The sequence below is a fragment of the Sinohyriopsis cumingii genome, chromosome 9 (genome assembly GCF_028554795.1).
Source record: "Sinohyriopsis cumingii isolate HCF-2022 chromosome 9, ASM2855479v2, whole genome shotgun sequence".
NCBI lineage: Eukaryota > Metazoa > Mollusca > Bivalvia > Unionida > Unionidae > Sinohyriopsis > Sinohyriopsis cumingii.
This window is the reverse complement of record NC_142969.1, coordinates 90,508,995-90,526,926: the sequence shown is the minus strand read 5'-3', so window position 1 is coordinate 90,526,926 and position 17,932 is coordinate 90,508,995. Positions and strand designations below refer to the sequence as shown.

Sequence of the window (17,932 nt, the reverse complement as noted above, 5' to 3'; positions counted from 1 at the left end):
AAAAAAATAAAAAAGTATGGCTGACGATGGGAGCGTGATCGTTTGGATTAAATAAACCCATTACAAATCTAGACAAAATGTTTAACGTTCACACTTTGAAAAGTAAAACCACATATGCCTACAAGATTCCAGTCTCTCTCTCTTTGAATGTTACATATAATTCTAGCCCATGATAAAACAGGCACGAAGCACAACGGAGAGTTGGAGAGCAATACTAGTAAATTTGTATCCCTAACGAACGCTACAAACCCATAAGACAGCAGCATAATGTTAAATTTACGTTTGGTTCTTTAAATATTTGGCCCTGATTAACATGGCTACCAAGTGTTAGGTTATACTTCGAGAGCGATCGGTAGTGGGAATTTAAAAATGTATATGTACTAATTACATGAGAAAGACAGAAGACGCTATCACGTTATTATTTTATTCTGTCTTAACACAGGCTATTAGTATGTGCAGTATCTTGTGAATAGAGTAATTAGTCTCAAATTAGTGTTAGATGACACACATTTTTCGAGATTTTAGAACAATTCCGAGCAACAAAAAAAACCAACATATTTCTCTACGAACTAGGATTTGATAATTTCTTGAGGCATGCGGTCTTTTAGCGAGACTGTCCGAATTACACTTGAATCACTTATACTGATGATGACTATCGGCATAAAAGCTTCATAAGTGACCAGTATTATGTCTCGAATCCATGTTTGATTAAATCATTCATACCTTGGGAAATTAGAACAGCAATAAAATATGACAGACTCTGGATCATCTTGATCTGAAAAGAAAAGAAGATGCATTCGAATGAAAAACATACAAGGTGATTTCCTCAAGATGAAATGCCCTAATGTGCCTATGATATTTTAAAAGATAAAACAACACAATCTTAAGGTTTAGATGGAAAATATGCAATTCGTATATCTCGCAGTTTTAATGCACAAATGGAGCTCTTCGCTGCGATCAAAATGCCTAATCAAGATTCAAGTTTCAACATTCTCCACAAACCATGAAAGTTCTTTTCAGACTCACAGATGTAGAATTCACCTTACCATACTATGGCCCAAGCACTTATGTATGCGCAGTATTTTTCTGCCAATTCGTTATGGCTTCCACGAACTAATTCCGATGTATGTGTGTGTGTGTGTGGGTGTGTGTGTGTGGGGGGGGTGGTGGTGGTGGTGGTGTGAGTGAGTGAGTGCGTGCATGCGTGAGTAGTGAAAGGGGACGATTCAGCGACAATGGGAATTAGCATTACAGACCCCCCCCGGGACAGTTTAGCAACTATGTAAATTTAACATGGAGAAAAATCGTGGGATTGTTTAGCGACAAGGCAAATTAAAATGGAGAAAAAATCGTGGGACTGTTGAGCGACAAGGGAACTGAACATGGGAATATGGGACTGTATAGCGTAAAGGGAATTTAAACAGGGTGGGACTATATAACGACAATGGGAAATTTAACATGGGATTTTTTTTCTTTTTTTTTTTAAATAAAAAAATAAAAAGGGTAGGCAATGGAAGGTTATTCTCTTTTCGAGACCTATGAGTGGCCCTGAAAAGGGCCTTTGGGTTTCTTCTGCTTCTAATTTTTTCTATTTCTCCACCAACTTCTTATTTTCTCTCCTACATTCTTTCTCTTCTTTTCTTTCTTTTTTTTCTCCTCCTCTTCTTTCTTCTTCTCCTCCTCTTCTTTCTTCCTCTTCTCATTTTCTTCTTCTTTTTCAATTTTTTCATTCCATTCTCTTATCCTTATCTTTTCCTCTTCATCCTCCTTCTCCTCCTTTATTTCTTTCATCACATCACTTATCATTTTCTTTACTTTTCTTAAGTTATTAATCTCCATCTTTACTCGATGGGGACTATAAGAATAGTGGTCTTCATTTAGTCTCACTAGCATTTGTTCCATCATGCCCAAATTGTCCAGGACGTCTTGCAATGTTTGCATTTTATCGAGGTGGTTTGAAGCCATCTTCTCTGTAGAATGGTTTGAACGACGAATACTGTGGGTTCTTATACGAAAAGCGCGGACGTGATGGAAAACATCCCCCTAAAACATAAAACTGATCTTACCTAGTTCATGACCAAACAACGCGCGGACGTGATGGAAAACATCCCCCTACTTTTCTCATTTCATATGATCTACTATCCGCATACGTGAACCAGCAATAAATAAACCCCAAATCTACTATTTACACACACAAATCATTAAAACTAAATCCATAATTTACTATCCACACAATCGTACGTGAGCGGTTACAAAACCCAAACTATACTCTCCACATACGCTAAGAAACAATAAACAAACCCATAATCTACTATTCACACAAACGTACGTTAGCTCTTACAAACACAAACACACAAACACATGCACAAACACATACCCTCACACTATGAAAAAAAAATAGTCAGTGTTTATATTCACACTACTCTACCTACACACATTGGCAAATCGATTGTTATTTCTTTTCTAGAGTATTGGGTAGCCCTGAAAAGGGCTGTTTGTTTTTGAACTCCAGATGCACCTATCTAATGCTGGCACCTTCCTGGTCTGGTGCCACACACACATCTTCTTCCCCAGTCTCCTTTTACCTTTCTTCTTGGGAGTGCAGAGGCGGGATAAGTGGCTTCAGAATCCCAATTTTCTGTCTCTGGGATTCTGAAATTTCCTCTCTCTTTTTCCTCCTCTTCTTTTTTTCTTCTTTCCTCCTCCTCTTTCATCCTTGCCTCTTCGACAATGGCCTCCGCGGCCAGTTCATTTAGTATGCGCCTGGCATATTCCAGGTGCATCTGGAGTTCTAGCAGTTTCACAATTCTGGTATTCATTGTTTTGTCAACGAATGAACAGGGTAGCTAGACTGCCCAGCGAGTTTCAATTTATAGTAAAAGCGCGGACGTGATGGAAAACATCCCCCTAAAAACATAAAATTGATCTTACCTAGATCATCACCAAACAACGCGCGGACCTAAAAGAAACACTCACTCACTTTTTTATACTGCCCATCACTATTCTAAAAAATTTTCTTTAATCACTTAAATATACTATCCACATACGCAAAGCAATCAAACCCCAAATCTACTCTCCCCACACCTCTAACACCAAAAAAAAAGACACGATCTTAATCTACTATCCACACCAACGTACGTGAGCACTTACAAACACACAAACACAAACACAAACACATACCCTCACACTATAAAAAAAGAGTTAGTGTTTATATTCACACTACTCTACCTACACATATTGGCAAATCGATTCCTATTTCTTTTCTAGAGTATTGGGGGTAGCCCTGAAAGGGCTGGTTTTTTTTTTGTTTTTTTTTTGTTTGCTATGGCAATCTTTTAGTTTCTAAGAATGCGACGTCCTCTGAGGATAGACTTTCTGACGATAGGTCTGCTTCTTCGGAAAGAGAAGAAGAACTCTTTGGTGTCGATACGACAATCGACAAAGCCTCTGTCAGGTTCAGGTTCCTGCTGCTGTTGTTGTTGTTGTTGCTGTTGCTGCTGTCTCTGAAGTCTGTACTTCTCTGTCCATTCTTCTTTCTCCCTGTTCACTTCTTCTCTGAAGAGCTCTTCTATCAGGTCCTCAGTGACTTTTAACATTCTCATATTCTCTATCTCTTCAGCTTTTGGTATCAGACTGTGTCAGACCCTATGCAAATTCACGTAGGCTTCGTTTAGCTTAGCTAGTTTGGAGTACATCTTCGTAGGAGGATGAGTCGACAATGGATGGTTAGACTGGAAACTCCCCCGGTTCTTAAAGTCAAAGCGCGGACGTGAAGGAAAACATCCCTCCACGGTTTTCGAACCGGAACGTTCAATGAGTGTCATGAGAGGGATAGTAAGAAGTCAAAGAGCATTAATCAACATTCTTATAGCCAAACAAAAGACAAAGGCATTTTTTTTTCAAAACACAACATTTTTTATTCAAAATCACTTAACACTAACCAACAACTCTAACATTTTTAACAATATAACATCAAACATTTTTTTTCAAATCACAAACATTTTTTTCAATTCACACTCTACTTTAAACAGGGCTGACAACGTTGTGAATGAAATTGTGATTTCCATTGTTGGAAGTCATTAGGCCATTGATGGACACTACGTTTCCTAATTTGAGACAAAAGATAAGCATACTGGTCACAAAACCATCGATCTACTTTCACATCGTTTCTAGAAGAAGAACGAGGATCAAAATGAGTCACTAAATGTTCTAAGGAATAGCCCAGGCTGCGATGATGCAGAAAATACACACAGTACTGTCCACACACCAAGGAATCTGTGCCTTGTAATTTCACATTATTGAATCGGGTGGTCTGAGCATTTCTTCTCATAAAGTCAATGATATCGTCTTCCAAAGGGGGCAATCCGTACGAATCGAAATATTCCACACATCCTTCTTGAGGAAAGTAAACGGCTACCCAGTGAGTTCCTGGGAGATGACTGTCGTCCGTGTTGATCACATAAGCTAGATCGTTTTGAGGTTTGCGATGAGGGAGTTCATCTTTGGCACAGACGACAGGATTCCAAGAAGCCGTGTACGAACTGTGGTTCAAAAGGTAATAAAGTTCCCAGGTATCCATTTGTGTGTTGTTTTTTTCTTCTTCACAGGTAATAATAAGTCATCAATTCGATCCTGACTTTTTGCTTGAAAATGTCTGACAAATAACCATTTCTTCGTTTCGTCTCCTCACTTTGATTCAGGAGAGCTTCGATACGATGGATCTCTTGGGTGGTTAATGGTGGACAAGAATGTTCACGCAAGTCTTTATACCACTGATGCAACACGACTTCGTCCGAGATGAGACTCCAAGCTTCGTCCAGATACTCGTCCAATTTTTCTTCTTGACCCAGCATCAGGCATTTATCGTGTTGAATTTGACTGGGATGATCATTTTGACATCCATAACACTCTTTTTTGATCAATTCCGTCATTTTTTCCACCAAGTGTTTGGCAAAACAGGAGACTATATGGGCTTCTTGTTCTGGTCATCTTGACTTCATCATGATAACTTCTTCTTTTTCCATGGTCTCCTCACATTCCATCTCCAAAGTTTCTCCACTAGGTAAAGAGGGATAACAGTCTTCCATGGCTTCTAATAGTCTAGAATGACTTCTCTCAAACTGTTGATTTCTATGGTATTATCGAATTCTGCATACAGGATGACGTTCAACGTGTGGGGTAGAGCATTAGTAAACTGAAGTTCCACTCGAATCTGGCCGGATTTTATAGGGTGGAAATGTCCCTCGTCGCTGCCTTGGTCTGGAGTGAAATCGAAAGCCCACAAAGCATAACCTCCTGCATAATCCTCGTACGTAATACCGTGACTGGTGTTGGTTCCTAACTGTCCCGTGGCTTCGTACAGGGACAAGTACGATCTCAAATAATTCTTGTCACCGAACTTAGGCTCGAAAGGTCGGGTACACAAGGTTTTGCCATCGCGACTGGCTTCGATCTTGGACACGTCAAGGTGTTGAAAGTGGAAAGGATTTTTAGCCAAAGCTCCGTTGAAGGCTTCATTCTCGACCATACCAAGGATCAAACGTTTGGGTAGCTGTCCTTGAAACAGATGATCTTCGATCATGGATCGTTGCCCCTTGGGAATGGTGAAGGTTTTCACTTCCACACTTCGTATCGGATACTTAGCGGTCGTTCTGATCAACGTCTGACTGATGTCGTTTCCCACTTTAGGTAACACTTCTACGCGTCGTACGTAGAGCCTGGCTTCCTCGATGACAGTTTTGCAAGCGGCAGTGCCTATCAAATGGAAAGTGGTACTGCTACGATTCAGTCTCAGGCGAACATTCACCCCGTTCAGCAAATATTTCTCTTGCAACCACATGCCCAAATGCAAACGATCGATCAGTTCTAAACTTTTGTTGGCTCCCATGATTCTGTCTCTTCGTTCTACAAATCCCGCATTGTTTGGATTCTTTGCATTAGTTTCGAATTCTTCAAACTGGCCTGCATCGTCAGCTTCCCATATCACACAGGCATTGAGATGAGTGTTCTTGGCGTCTATTCCGTACGTCAAGAGATTTTCCAGGTAGGCACGATAAGGGTAAGTATCCATGCTGCTACTGACTAGTTTGTTATTCAAGTACAAGTCCACTCCACTGAACAAGGAATGCATGAAATTGTTGACGGGAGCTATTACCTCATCGCCATCTAGGGGCGAATTGTCCTCATCGACAACTTTGACTTTCAAGTACAAGTAACTGCTATTCAGATCGATGTAATCTTCGGGCTGTCCTTTGATTTCAAACTCGATGGGAGCTGAGGCTGTCAATGAGGAGACGGGGTGAAATTCCACCCACTGGGATTCTTGCATCGTCATCATGGTGGGGGGCATGGCAAACAGATCCAGTTCTGACTTGGAACAAGCGCAAGATTCTCGGTGCATCATTTTGTTCTGTGTCTCAATAATCGAAAACGTCTAAGTCTCGAACGGTTCTTCTTTTCTTTGTCTTTCTTGCTTTAGAAGTGTGAAGTCTGGTGAAAGGGTGTTTTCTTCGTCGTCTCTTTTTGCCTTGTCCTTGCTGAATGACTGACTCGGTAGCGTGCAGGACATTTATAGGTGTGTCTCGTCGGCCTAAAATGTCTTTACCCGTTTGCAGCAAGACATTTTTGCCTGCCCTCATGAAGGCTTCTTTAGGGTTTTGCTTGTCGATGATGACATTTTGGAGAAATTCTTTGCCTTGTGTCAGTGCCGCATCTTTCAAGGCGTGCAATCCGCGTGTCACCATCGGTTTCAAGACTGGGGCCACCGAACGAAAGGCCGATTTTAACATATCTCCTAAACCGTGTCCTCGCTGTCGAGCAACCCCTCGGTACACTGGATACATGACTTACGAGTCGTGAGAGAACCGTTTTCGAAAATGGAGTTTCACCGTGACTTTTCCTTTGGTGAATGGAATATTTTGTCCCAAATCTCCTTTTAGAGCAATGTTGACCGTGTCCAAATAAGACTTACTGACAGGCAAATAGTGAGGATGTACAAATTCGCGGTGGACGTGGTAAGTGTTTCCACCTTCCTGGTCACTGGTTGTGGTACTATCCACTTTGAAAGGAATGTCACGCAGTAACGGAACGGAGGTGTGTCCCACCTCGTTATACTCCACAACATCGGAGTACACAAAGATCAAATTCAGTCCTTGGTTCAGTTCTACCGGGTTTCCAAAGGCTCTGTAAAAATCCATATTACTGTTGATCTTGGGGCTCCAATTGTTTGCGACCATTCCTGTATGTCCACCCAAAATTTCAAACAAACTACCATTGAACCTGAGGGACAACGTTTGAGTATCTTGAAATTTGATCAGTAAGCGACGAGCCACTTTATGGTACTCCAGAGTGACACTTTTTTTGATTTTGTTCAGGGCTTTGCCAAAGGCTAACTCGAACCTGGAAGCAATGGTGTCCACCAAATGTTGGCCACTAAAATAAAACCCTGCCGGAAATTTCAAGGTGTAGATATTGAAGGCTGGATTGTTGGCTGGACTTATGTTGCCTGAAAACCCGATGTCATTCATGGTGTCTTGTAATTGTTGGTTCATGATTTCGACCTCAAAAAAGTTTTCAGTTTCAGTGATGTTTTGGATTTGTGTTGGGTGAATCATTTCCACTAAAGCCACTTCCCAATGGGCTTCTTGATCTAAGGGGATGGCCTGAGGTAATTTGGCCGTGTAACAGCACAACGTGTTCTTGGGAAACACCTCCATGGAACTGTCACTGGGTAAGGTTAAGTAAAATTGGTTTTGGTGACTCATAATTCCAGAGTTCTGTGGCTGTCCGAGGGGTTACTGGACGTCAGAGGCGTGTCTCCGCCCAAAATGGGGTTGTTGTGGTTGTGGTTGTTGTTGGAGTGGTGACTGGCACTGGCACTGGACACAAGGTTCCCGTGGTTCCCGTTGGAAGAGAATTTCAGGGAGGGATTGGGAAGCAGGTAACCGATGCAACTGCTCAATAAAATGGTCCACAATTGTTTGTCTCCTTGTTGCAAACTCAAATTGGCAATGGCTGCCCCGATGACACAATACACCACGAAGATTTGGCAGAAAAAGACGATTTGCGTTTTAGGCACACGTTCTCCACACCACACCCACAAGGGTTGTTTTTGTAAATCTTGCACAGAAGAACTAGGTGAAGGAGTGGTTGACGTAGCTGCGTCTGTGTGAAAGGGCATGATGGTCACTTCTTTTTATAGTCGATGACTTGCGAAGCGTCGATCCAAGAATCAAAACTGGGTGGATATCCTTTCCAAAGTACTTTGACTTCTTTGACACGTCGTTTACCCACTTTACGGGTTCTGCGTTCGAGAATGTTTTTGATGTCGTACACGTCGTCTTCTTTTTTGGTGACACGTTGTAACTCGGGCAAATAAAACGTTCGTTTGAGCACTTCTCCGTTCATGTCTTCCAATTTATAGACGGTAGGATGACGGCCAGGCACTCGTCCAGTGACGCGAAAGAATTCGGTCGTCCAGTTAGGTAAGTAACCTTTGTCAAAAGTGCGTTTGGTTTTGCCAATGCGCACCCAATCTCCTACGGCCAACTCTCCACTTTTCTTGGGAACAGACCTCGTCGGGGACGTACCAAACAGACGCTCAAACACCAGCACTTCGTTGTCGGGAGTCACGTCTTGCGGGGCACGTCCGATGCTTCGATGGTAAGAATGGTTGTACGCTTGCACCAGGTGCGGTAAGATGTCGATGTACTTCAGAGTGTGGTGATGCGTAAAATATTTCCACATGCGTTCTTTCAAAGTGCGTTGAAAACGTTCGACGATGCTGGCTTTGGTTTCGGGATTCTCGGTGGTAAAAAAATGAATGTCATGTTTCTTTAATTCTTTTTGGAAAGCTTGGTTCAGAAATTCGGTGCCTTTGTCCGTTTGCCATCGAAGAGGGTGACGACCACTTTGTTTCAACACCCGTTGCAGGGCTCGCACTAACTCGCTGATCGATTTGGAAGTCAAGGGCACGACCCAGGCAAATTTGGAAAAGACGTCGATGACACAAAACAAATATTTGTAGCCACGATTATAGCTGGCCAAATGAGAGACATCGGCTAAATCGGCTTGCCATTGATGATCGATGCCTTCCACTCGGGTGCGACTTCTGGCAAACTTGCGTCGAATGGGTTTGTGTAAAGTGTAGGTAGCTTGTTCTTGTAACCATCGTTGCACTTGAGGTAAACGGAGACTTTTCAATCGAGTTTTGGCAGCACGATACAATTTTTGAACTCCTGCGTAACCTGCAGGATGCGAGGGATCGTAGTAAATGCTGGCTAAGACTTTTTCCATTTTTTTGTGTTGGTTGGTGTGTTAATAAGTCACCCACTCTTGGAGGATGCTACTCTTTTTCTCTTGGGGTATTTTCTTGGATTGCAATGCTTTGCGTGTGCGACCAGCAATAGGTGTTGAAGAGGAGGATGTTTGAGCGGGAAATATCGGTTCTTGTTTCACTTCTGTCTTCACTTCTGTCTTCACTTTCTTTTTCTCTTGTGATGAAGAAGGGGTGGCCATCATCTTTTTAATCCATCCAATTCTGGAGGTAGGTGGTGTTGTTACCTTGCGTACTTTTTCTGGTGGAGTTTGAAACCCTTCTTCTTCTTCTTCTTCTCCTTTTTCTGTCTTGGTCACTGGTACTGGTACTGGTACTGGTGATGGTGCTGGACTTTTCATCAAGGTCTTAAAATCTTTCAGGGTGGGTAGAGCTGTTTCGTCTAAAGCTTTCTGGTGAAAGAGTTGCAGTCGTTGCAAGAGTTGACCGTACTTTTGCGATTTTTCTGTTTCGGACAAATCTTGGCGATCCATCAAGGACTGCAATTCGTGTTGTAACTGGGACATTTCGCTCAAATGGGGATTGGGAGGTAAATGCGGGGTGCGTTGTTCTTGCCAACGATGGTATTCCATCCATCGTTTGTAAGGCACTAAAGCTAGTTTTCGTCCTTCCATGTGGTTGTCAGGGGTGAATTCTGAGATCTTGGGACTTCCGAGGGCCTTTTTATCTTGCTCCCACCAGTCCTCCCAGCATGGTTCCCAAGACTCCTTTCAGCATTGGACCTAACAAGAGGGGTAAAATGCCTCCACGTTGGACCAACATCTTCTTCTTTTGACGAAGGGGAATTTTCTTTTGAACCATTTGACGAAGAACGTGACGATGTTTGCTTAAGCATTGTTTCTGGTGTTTGGACAAAGGGATCGTGCCTTTCAAGACGTTCAAACAACATTCGCACACGGTATCGATGACCTCTTTGGAGGCCGATTGAATGAGTTTTTTTCGTAGAGGTGGAGAAGCTTTGGACAGGACAGATAACATGTCCCCATATTTGACTAAACGAGGAGGCAGCCCTTTTCTTTTCTTTCCTTGGGGTTGTTTAGAAGAGGGATGTTTTCACGAGGGTGACATCTTCAGGAACACCAAAAACACTGATACCCCGACTTGGTCACAGGCCTTTTTTATACTGGAAAGCGTCGCCACTGATTGTCTTTACGTCGTATCAATTTGAGGACAGGCATGACACGTCGTGGAGGGGTACGCAACGGACTAAATCGAGGCAGTTCTTGCTTGGACAAATCCAGTAAACTTTGTAACATGACCGATCTTTCTTGGACTTTGATTTTGGGAGAAGGTACTTTGTGAGCAGCAGCCACTGCCACTAAATTGGAGGGTCCTGCCACTGGGTAAGTTCTTTTTGGGGTCATCAACGGAGAAGTTCTTGGTGTGATCAACGTCTCCAAGTACTCTTCAGTTCTTGGTGTCATTAACGTAGAAGTGGATGAACTTGAGGCTGCCGGAGACGCAGTCACCACCGTGGCAGGTCGTGGTTTGCGAGAGTAAGGTTGCGTCCTGGCCGAAGTGCCTCTCTTGCGAGTAGTTTTCTTCTGTGGGCTTTTCTTTTTCTGGGGACTTTTTCTCTGTTTCTTTTTCTGGGGGCTTCTTTTCTTTTTCCCGGGTGGTGTCTGGTAAGAGGAGGGTCCCGCCACTGGAGAAGTTCTCCTTGGGGACCTGGTCTTTTTCTTTTCTTGGGGCTTCGTTGGACTTTTTTCTTGGGGAGAAGTTTGGGGGCATTAGGATCCCATCTTAAGAGAGAGCTAATGATGACCCCTCCTAGAGTACCGCTCCCTCCAGGTTTCAAAATGATTTGTTTTTTGGTTTGAGTGTCGATGCGGCGATCGGCCAGTTGGACCAAAGCGACTTTGTTTCGATCGAAAAAGCGTTTGGTTTGATGAGGAATCTGAATGATTCCTTGGAGTAATTGACGTGCCGTCACCGTGAACCATCGTAAGACTTCTTTGAGACTTGCTTCTAAGACACGAGCTCGTATTTGTGGATTTTTTTCTCGACTGATGCCATACAAGGCACGAATCAATTTGACGGGAAGATGCGACTGAAGGGACGTCATGTTCAAAATGTGTGAGACAGACGAAAAGGGTTTGAGGTTTTTATAGATTTTTTTTGTGGAGTGAAATTAAATCGAGGCCGGAGACGTGTACAGGACAGGCCCTCCGTCTTGGCACCAGTGGTGAAACAAGTGGGTACGAAATCGCAAATCCTCGGGGGTCGTAGGTTTCAAATCGACGAGTAAATAGGCGTGTGGCGTTTGAGTGGCATCGTCGTACGCCTGAGTCAGCCAAGGCGTTCCTAACTGTTTGGCTAAGACTTGCACTTGCGATTTATCTCGAGGGCTTTTAAACAAGACCACGTAATGCGCATTGAGACTGATGGTGCGATGGGCTTTACTTTGTTGAAACAAATTTTGGGTGATGTAAACGACACTGGCATTACGGTGATGCCCTTTTCGCGTGAACCACAGTTTAATTTCTTCTTCGTCTTCTCCTAACATGTCGTCGAAAATGACCAAATGGGTTTGACGGGAGTCAGAGACGATGCCGTCGTCTTCTTTAGGAATGCCTTCCACAAACACGATGGAATCGCCTTGACTTTCTCGCAAGAGGCTGTACGCCGATTGCCACTCTTTGTAACACCACACGATCCGCTGAGGTGGTCGATCGATCAAATGATGTTTATGTTCGATCAAACGTTTGACGAATTCGGTTTTGCCTGAACCGCTAGGTCTAGCAATGAGCATGTTAAAAGGATGGCGAAGATACAAAGCCTCCCAACTGGCACGATCTAAGTGTTCGTCGATGACTTTGACAGTAGAGGAAGAGGGAGCAGAGACAGCAGAGGTAGCCATAGTGTTAGGAATGTCACTTGTGACACGAAAACAAACAAGACAAGAGTTTATATACTTTTTTCAGAACACGTTTATTGAATGTTTTAAACATGAATACGAAAGACAAAAATACATAAAAGCCAAAGGCTTAAGTACAAGGATAAAAGGCACATGATAACCATTAACGTGGAATAAACACAAGTGTCTGTACAACATGTTTTGGGTAAAGTTCTGACCAGTTCTATAGGGGGTAAGGTCACACAAGTGTCCTCCCGAAAGGGTCTTTCAGGCCTGTCCAAGACAGTCCTGTCCTGGGTGACGGGTTCTTCTGGCACCGTCACTAACACTGGTTGAAAAGTAACTTTTTTCCTTGAACAACTCTCGTGCATACTGGGCCACTTCTTGGATCCAAGCCTCAAAATCCCATTCTTTCCAGGCACGGACATCTGTCCAATGGGGGTGTAAGTCACAAGGTACACACACATCGTCATACACGTCTTGGGTAGCTAAAAGTTGACGAATCTTTTTTTCCTGTGGAGGTCGAGAAGTATCCAGATGAAACCGCAAGGCTTTGAGCAAAAGGAGTTTTTCGTGACCATTTAAGGCCATGGGGTGTGTGGTAAGTACTGATCGTAAAGAGTCCACAAAGAGTCGGCTGGTAAACGAAATCCCAGAAAACAAGTCACTAAGACACACACCACTTGTCGACCCAAATTGAATGGATGCAGTTCTTGTAATAATCGATGGCAATGATCCACGGTTTGAATATGGTCATTGAGTTCCTTCCACGGAATCTGTTCAATGATATGTGACATAATCCGTGGCATGGCAGCCTGATTTTATAGTCTCTTTGTTTCGGAAGCAATAAAGGTAATTTCTAACTAATCATCTTCGTTCTCCAGTAGGGAATTTAAATGTTACATACTGTAACCGAAACGTCAGAGTTTGTCTAGATGTTTCGTCTTCCGCTAAGCAGATTTCACGTAAAATATGTTGGTAATCCTTTAACTCGTCTTCCTCAATACGTTGCAGTAGGTGAATCTCGAAATAACCAAAATTACGAACGTTTAGTTCATTCACAAACTGAAAGTGTTCAACAAGGTCTGACCACTGAAAGAATTTCTGACGAATCAGTCCTCTTATACCATTTAGGCACCAGTAGTTAAAGATCTGGTGACGTAACGGATGCAATTGTTCTTTACGTTTGACTTGTATTTTGACCATCTCTCGGTAAATGCGTTCTCTCAACTCCACAGGCAAAGCACGAATGTTCTCTTGTAAAGTATCCATGAATATGTCAGTCCGTACAATTCACAATCTTCTCCTAGAGCAAAAGTAATCCACATAGTGAGTAATTTCTGACCACTGCCATTCAGGGTAACGTCCAAGAATGTCACTGAACTCTTTTGATGTAAACGGTCTAGAGTAATACAATAGGACGAATGCACACTTGACCCAAAGAAATCTAACACACATGTTGACTTTTTTCACTTTCCTCTTGTGAATTTCACGGCACAAAAGTTCTACAGTGACCCATTGAGATTTCACTCTGGCAAGTCCCTGCCAAACTTCCTTGTAAATCTTCTCTTGCAGTTCTTTAGGTAATGATTCAATATCGTTTTTGAAATGAAGTTTAAATACTGGTCTCGGTGATGTCCAACATTTGACTCCTAGCCAAACTGGTTTCTTCTTCGTCAACGACATGGTAAGTTACTTTGATGTCTCGGTCCCACTAAGGGTAAGTAATGACAATTCGGTGACCATCGAGCATGTTCTACGTAGGTCGAATCTTGTGGTTCCCAGTGGTGAAGTGACACACCACACCTGAATCACTTGACTTTATCCACTTCGCCCAAGTAGAAAAATCCGTCTCTGGCTAATTCTTCGGGGGTCGGTCCTCCCAGATACTTAGGCCATTTTCCTTTGAACGATTGAAGACGATTTTCAAAGTCGCAGTATTCCGACAAACGCACAGGAAACGAATATTCGGCTTTCACAGGTTCGTTTCGATGAGGGTTGGGGACATGAACAGGAGTTTGCTCAGGGCTGGATGACATCCGTAGGGAGGTAGACGTGAAGGTGAACATTCCCCTTTAAAACGAAACCCAGTAAAGTGTCCAAGAGGACGAGTGGCATCACTTTCGCATCCCTCAGGTTTGACACGCACAGCATCACTTTCCATGATAGGGGTAGTGACACTAAAGTTCCCATGATGCTTTACGGCATCGCTAAGGTCACAACGTACAGCATCGTACCCATCGCAAGGCTCACAATCGCATTCCACTTCAGAAGCCCCACACTTGAATTGTGCCTTTCTAAACTTGTTTTGTGTTTCTCTGAAAGTATTCATCTTGTTCGCTCGGTCTTGGTAGTCCCAATGAACTATCGATCTTGACCATAGCCCCTTTTTATACTAGTCGCAATGCAGTCTCCAGCTTGTACATCTTTCCTTTTTTATGTTTTTTATGTCTTGTTTTGGAAGGTACCGTCTCTAAGGTACCGTCATCATTGTACAGTAATGTCATGGGTGGAAAGGCCATAGAAAGGTAAGGGCAGTGCGGAGACCATCGAGTATGTTCCAGAATAGCTGAATCTTTATAGATACATAGATCCATTCGTAACTTCAGGCCACAAGCGAAACACTGTACTTCATATCCCAATCCTGACTCAGGTCCCAAGTAGACAAATCCTGTTCTAGCTAAAACATGCGAAGAAGGTAATCCTTCCCTATCCGTAGGCCATTTCTGAAACGTGTCCAATCGACGGGCACAATCACAATAGTCAGGTAAGAAGACTGGAAAATGGTAGGGTTTGAACTTGGAGTTCTCATCGGGTTTCTCACTCGATTCTTGCTGTGGCGAAGTCATCCTTCTAGTGGGTGACTATCCTCTTACAACCAATGTTTTATACCAACGTGTCCATACGGCAAAGTAAAGTGGTTGGGTAGTCGCACTCGCTTCTGGTACACAATTTGATAGACTTTTTCCAAGGGTCGACTGACGATGTGGTGAGTGGGTAAACGTACAATCGTGTTCGGTTGATAGGTGGTCACTTTAAAATTTCCATCCTCTCCCGATTGCAGGGCTTCTTTCAATACCCCAAAGTTGACCACTCGACTGGTACGATAATTCAGAGTCAGTCCTTTCACTTTGCACGTCGTGTGCACTTCTCCTTGTTTGTCCCGGTATTCGTAGCCGTAATTTTTGGGACCTCCACTGACGAAACTTAGAATCTTGTCGTCGGGATGCTCCTCTGTCCAGGCTCCTAAACGGTCTCCTTTGATGTCAGGGTGCTGTTGACTCGGGTGATGGATGTAAATGCAACTGTCCGTGTCAAAGTACAGGACACGTTCCCCTAACAGTTCTAAAGCTTCGTACAATTTTAAGCGAGCATGAGCTGTCACGTAAGCCGCAATGATGACATTTCCAAAAGGGTCGTCTTGTACAAAGTCCAGATATTCTTCGTAATTGACCAAGATCAAATCCTCGCGAACGACGTCCACGTGTTTCATGTATTTGGTTTTGTCGTGAATCATCTAGAAGTAGCGGGAAGGTTCTGTCAAATATTCCGTCTTGGGTAAACACGGTCGTTGTGCCATTTTACCCCACAAGCAATTTAACATCACTTTGGCAAACGATCGCCTGCCTTAGTTTTTCTCGATGTGATCTAAAGTGATGCCTTCTTGTTCACAGTATTTCTCTTTGAATTGTATTTGGTCTTCGGGAGTGTGACACCAGGAAGGATAGCCGCTGGCTTCTTGCTTCAGTTTCAAAAAGGCATCCACGTAGTCAGCGAAAATGCCTTTCTGACTGGGATCACCCTTGTGGTATTGTTGTGTCTTGAGAAAGTGGCAAATTTCGTACACTTCTAACAGTTGGTATCCCATGTCCAGAGCTTTGAACAATTCTACGCTGACCCAGGTTCCCGTCAAGGCACGTTCTTCCTGGGTGTGCTGAGAAGGTTGGTCTTGGTTGCACGTTTCGGCACAAGTACGGCACAATGGAAACATCAGTTTGCCTTGACAATGGTGAGGTAACACGGGATGGTACAAGTCCGTGGGCGGCAAAACTTTACACTTGATCAAGCCTTCGTATTGTCGAATGTTTTTCAGGTCGATGTGTTTCGTCAGGAATTGTGGGTGCCCTACAGGAAAACGACAATATTTGCACACGTAAGGATAGAGCGAACACACGTCCAAGTATTTGATTTATTCTCCGTTCTCTTCGTCGGCTTGGTACAGCAAACAGGTGGCATTGGTCCTTCCTCCGTACAAACTATCCCTCGGGTTCAGCGGGTCCATGAACTGGTAACTTTCCACGAGGCGTTTAAACTCGGGATCGGTTTTCATACGGTGATCGTACTCGTGTTCCCACATTTCCACCACTTGGTATCCTTCCTGTTCTAACGTTAGGCGTTGCTGACATGTGTCCTGGTACAAGTCTTCCATGGTTCGTTGCAAAAACTGATTTTTAGTGCTACGATCAGGGTAGCAGACGGGACATCCGTGAAATAAGCAACCGTTAAACTCGTACACGATCTTGGGGTTTTCTAAGTCTCAGCCATCTGCCGAATGCATTCCGATGGTCTTTTCGCCTCCTCCGTTGCGGGCATGCTGAATCCATTTGTTTTCCTTGTCGCACAAGTAATGTAACCAACGTAGGGCTTTGACCTAGTATTGACGTTTGACATAGTTGGTCGTTTGAGGGCTGATGACAGCCACGGTGTTTTCAGGCATGAATCGTTGGCGGTACACTAAGGAACACGCTTTGGCAATGGTGCAAGCTTCTTTCAAAGGTGCGACCCCTCCGTGTTCCATGAACAGTTCTCGAAATTTTCCACAGCAACGTCGTAAAATGTCCACGTCGGAACGACAATACTTTAACATTTCTTCCTGAAAGTCGAAAGGGTCCGAGGCGTGAGCCTGGTACCAAGCGTAGAAAGCTTCTCGTTGCTCGGAACGCATGTTGTCGGGGTCGTAATAGTGAGCCTCAGGTAAATGGGGTAGAACGGCATGTTGATTGGCTTCCGTATTGAAAAAGTGTGGAAAGTACCCTTTAGCCATTTCTGCCATTCCAAACGTTTTAGGCATTCGACTCAAAGGAATGGTCAAGTAACTCATCGAATCTTTAAACTGTACTTGTCCCACTTGCATGAAAATGATTTTGGCTCCGTTCAAAGTGACTTTAGGACGCTCGGTGCCTTGTTCCGTATAGTATCTCAAAAGAAACTGTCCATCGTATCCGGAGAAATTGTGAGCCATCACCGTGGCATGACGATGGCAATCTCCGTAACGTTCGATGTCCTCTTGGCTCCACGTCTTGTCGATGGGGTCTAAAACCCATTTGGCAAAATCGGCTAACGTGTTCGGTCCTCGAAAGATTTTTTCACGCCCTCCGGGAATCTTGCTGCAGTGAGGGCAATGACTGAAGATAGGTTCCTGAATGCACTTCTCGCACGCTCGATGAGCCACGCAGAAATTAGGAATGTGAATACCGGTCTCTTGCATGCATTCGAAATAAAAAAAGATGAAATTGCCTTTCTTCTTGTGACCGTCCTCTTTCTCTGGTGGAGGTTGGTAGTTTTGCACGTAGCATTGGTGTTCCAAGTCCGCGATGTGGTGACAAATGTGACATTTTTTCTTTCCTGAACATACGTGTGTCTTGGCATTATTGGTACGTAGGCCTTGTCTACACGTAGGGCACAATCTCAGCAGTTGACAAGCACATTTCTGCTGTGAACCTTGCGTCTTCAAATGTTGT

General features: G+C 43.6%; 1 protein-coding gene across 1 annotated transcript in view; it reads right to left on the bottom strand.

Annotated features, from left to right (window-relative positions):
- LOC149792222 (uncharacterized) overlaps positions 1–17,932 on the bottom strand; it is a 50,517-nt gene that overhangs the window by 19,775 nt on the left and 12,810 nt on the right. Inside the window, exon 2 of the mRNA XM_089969545.1 lies at positions 724–775. Coding sequence (XP_089825671.1) covers positions 724–769 — 46 coding nt within the window. The 5' untranslated portion in view covers positions 770–775. The remainder of the gene's footprint in view (positions 1–723; positions 776–17,932) is intronic.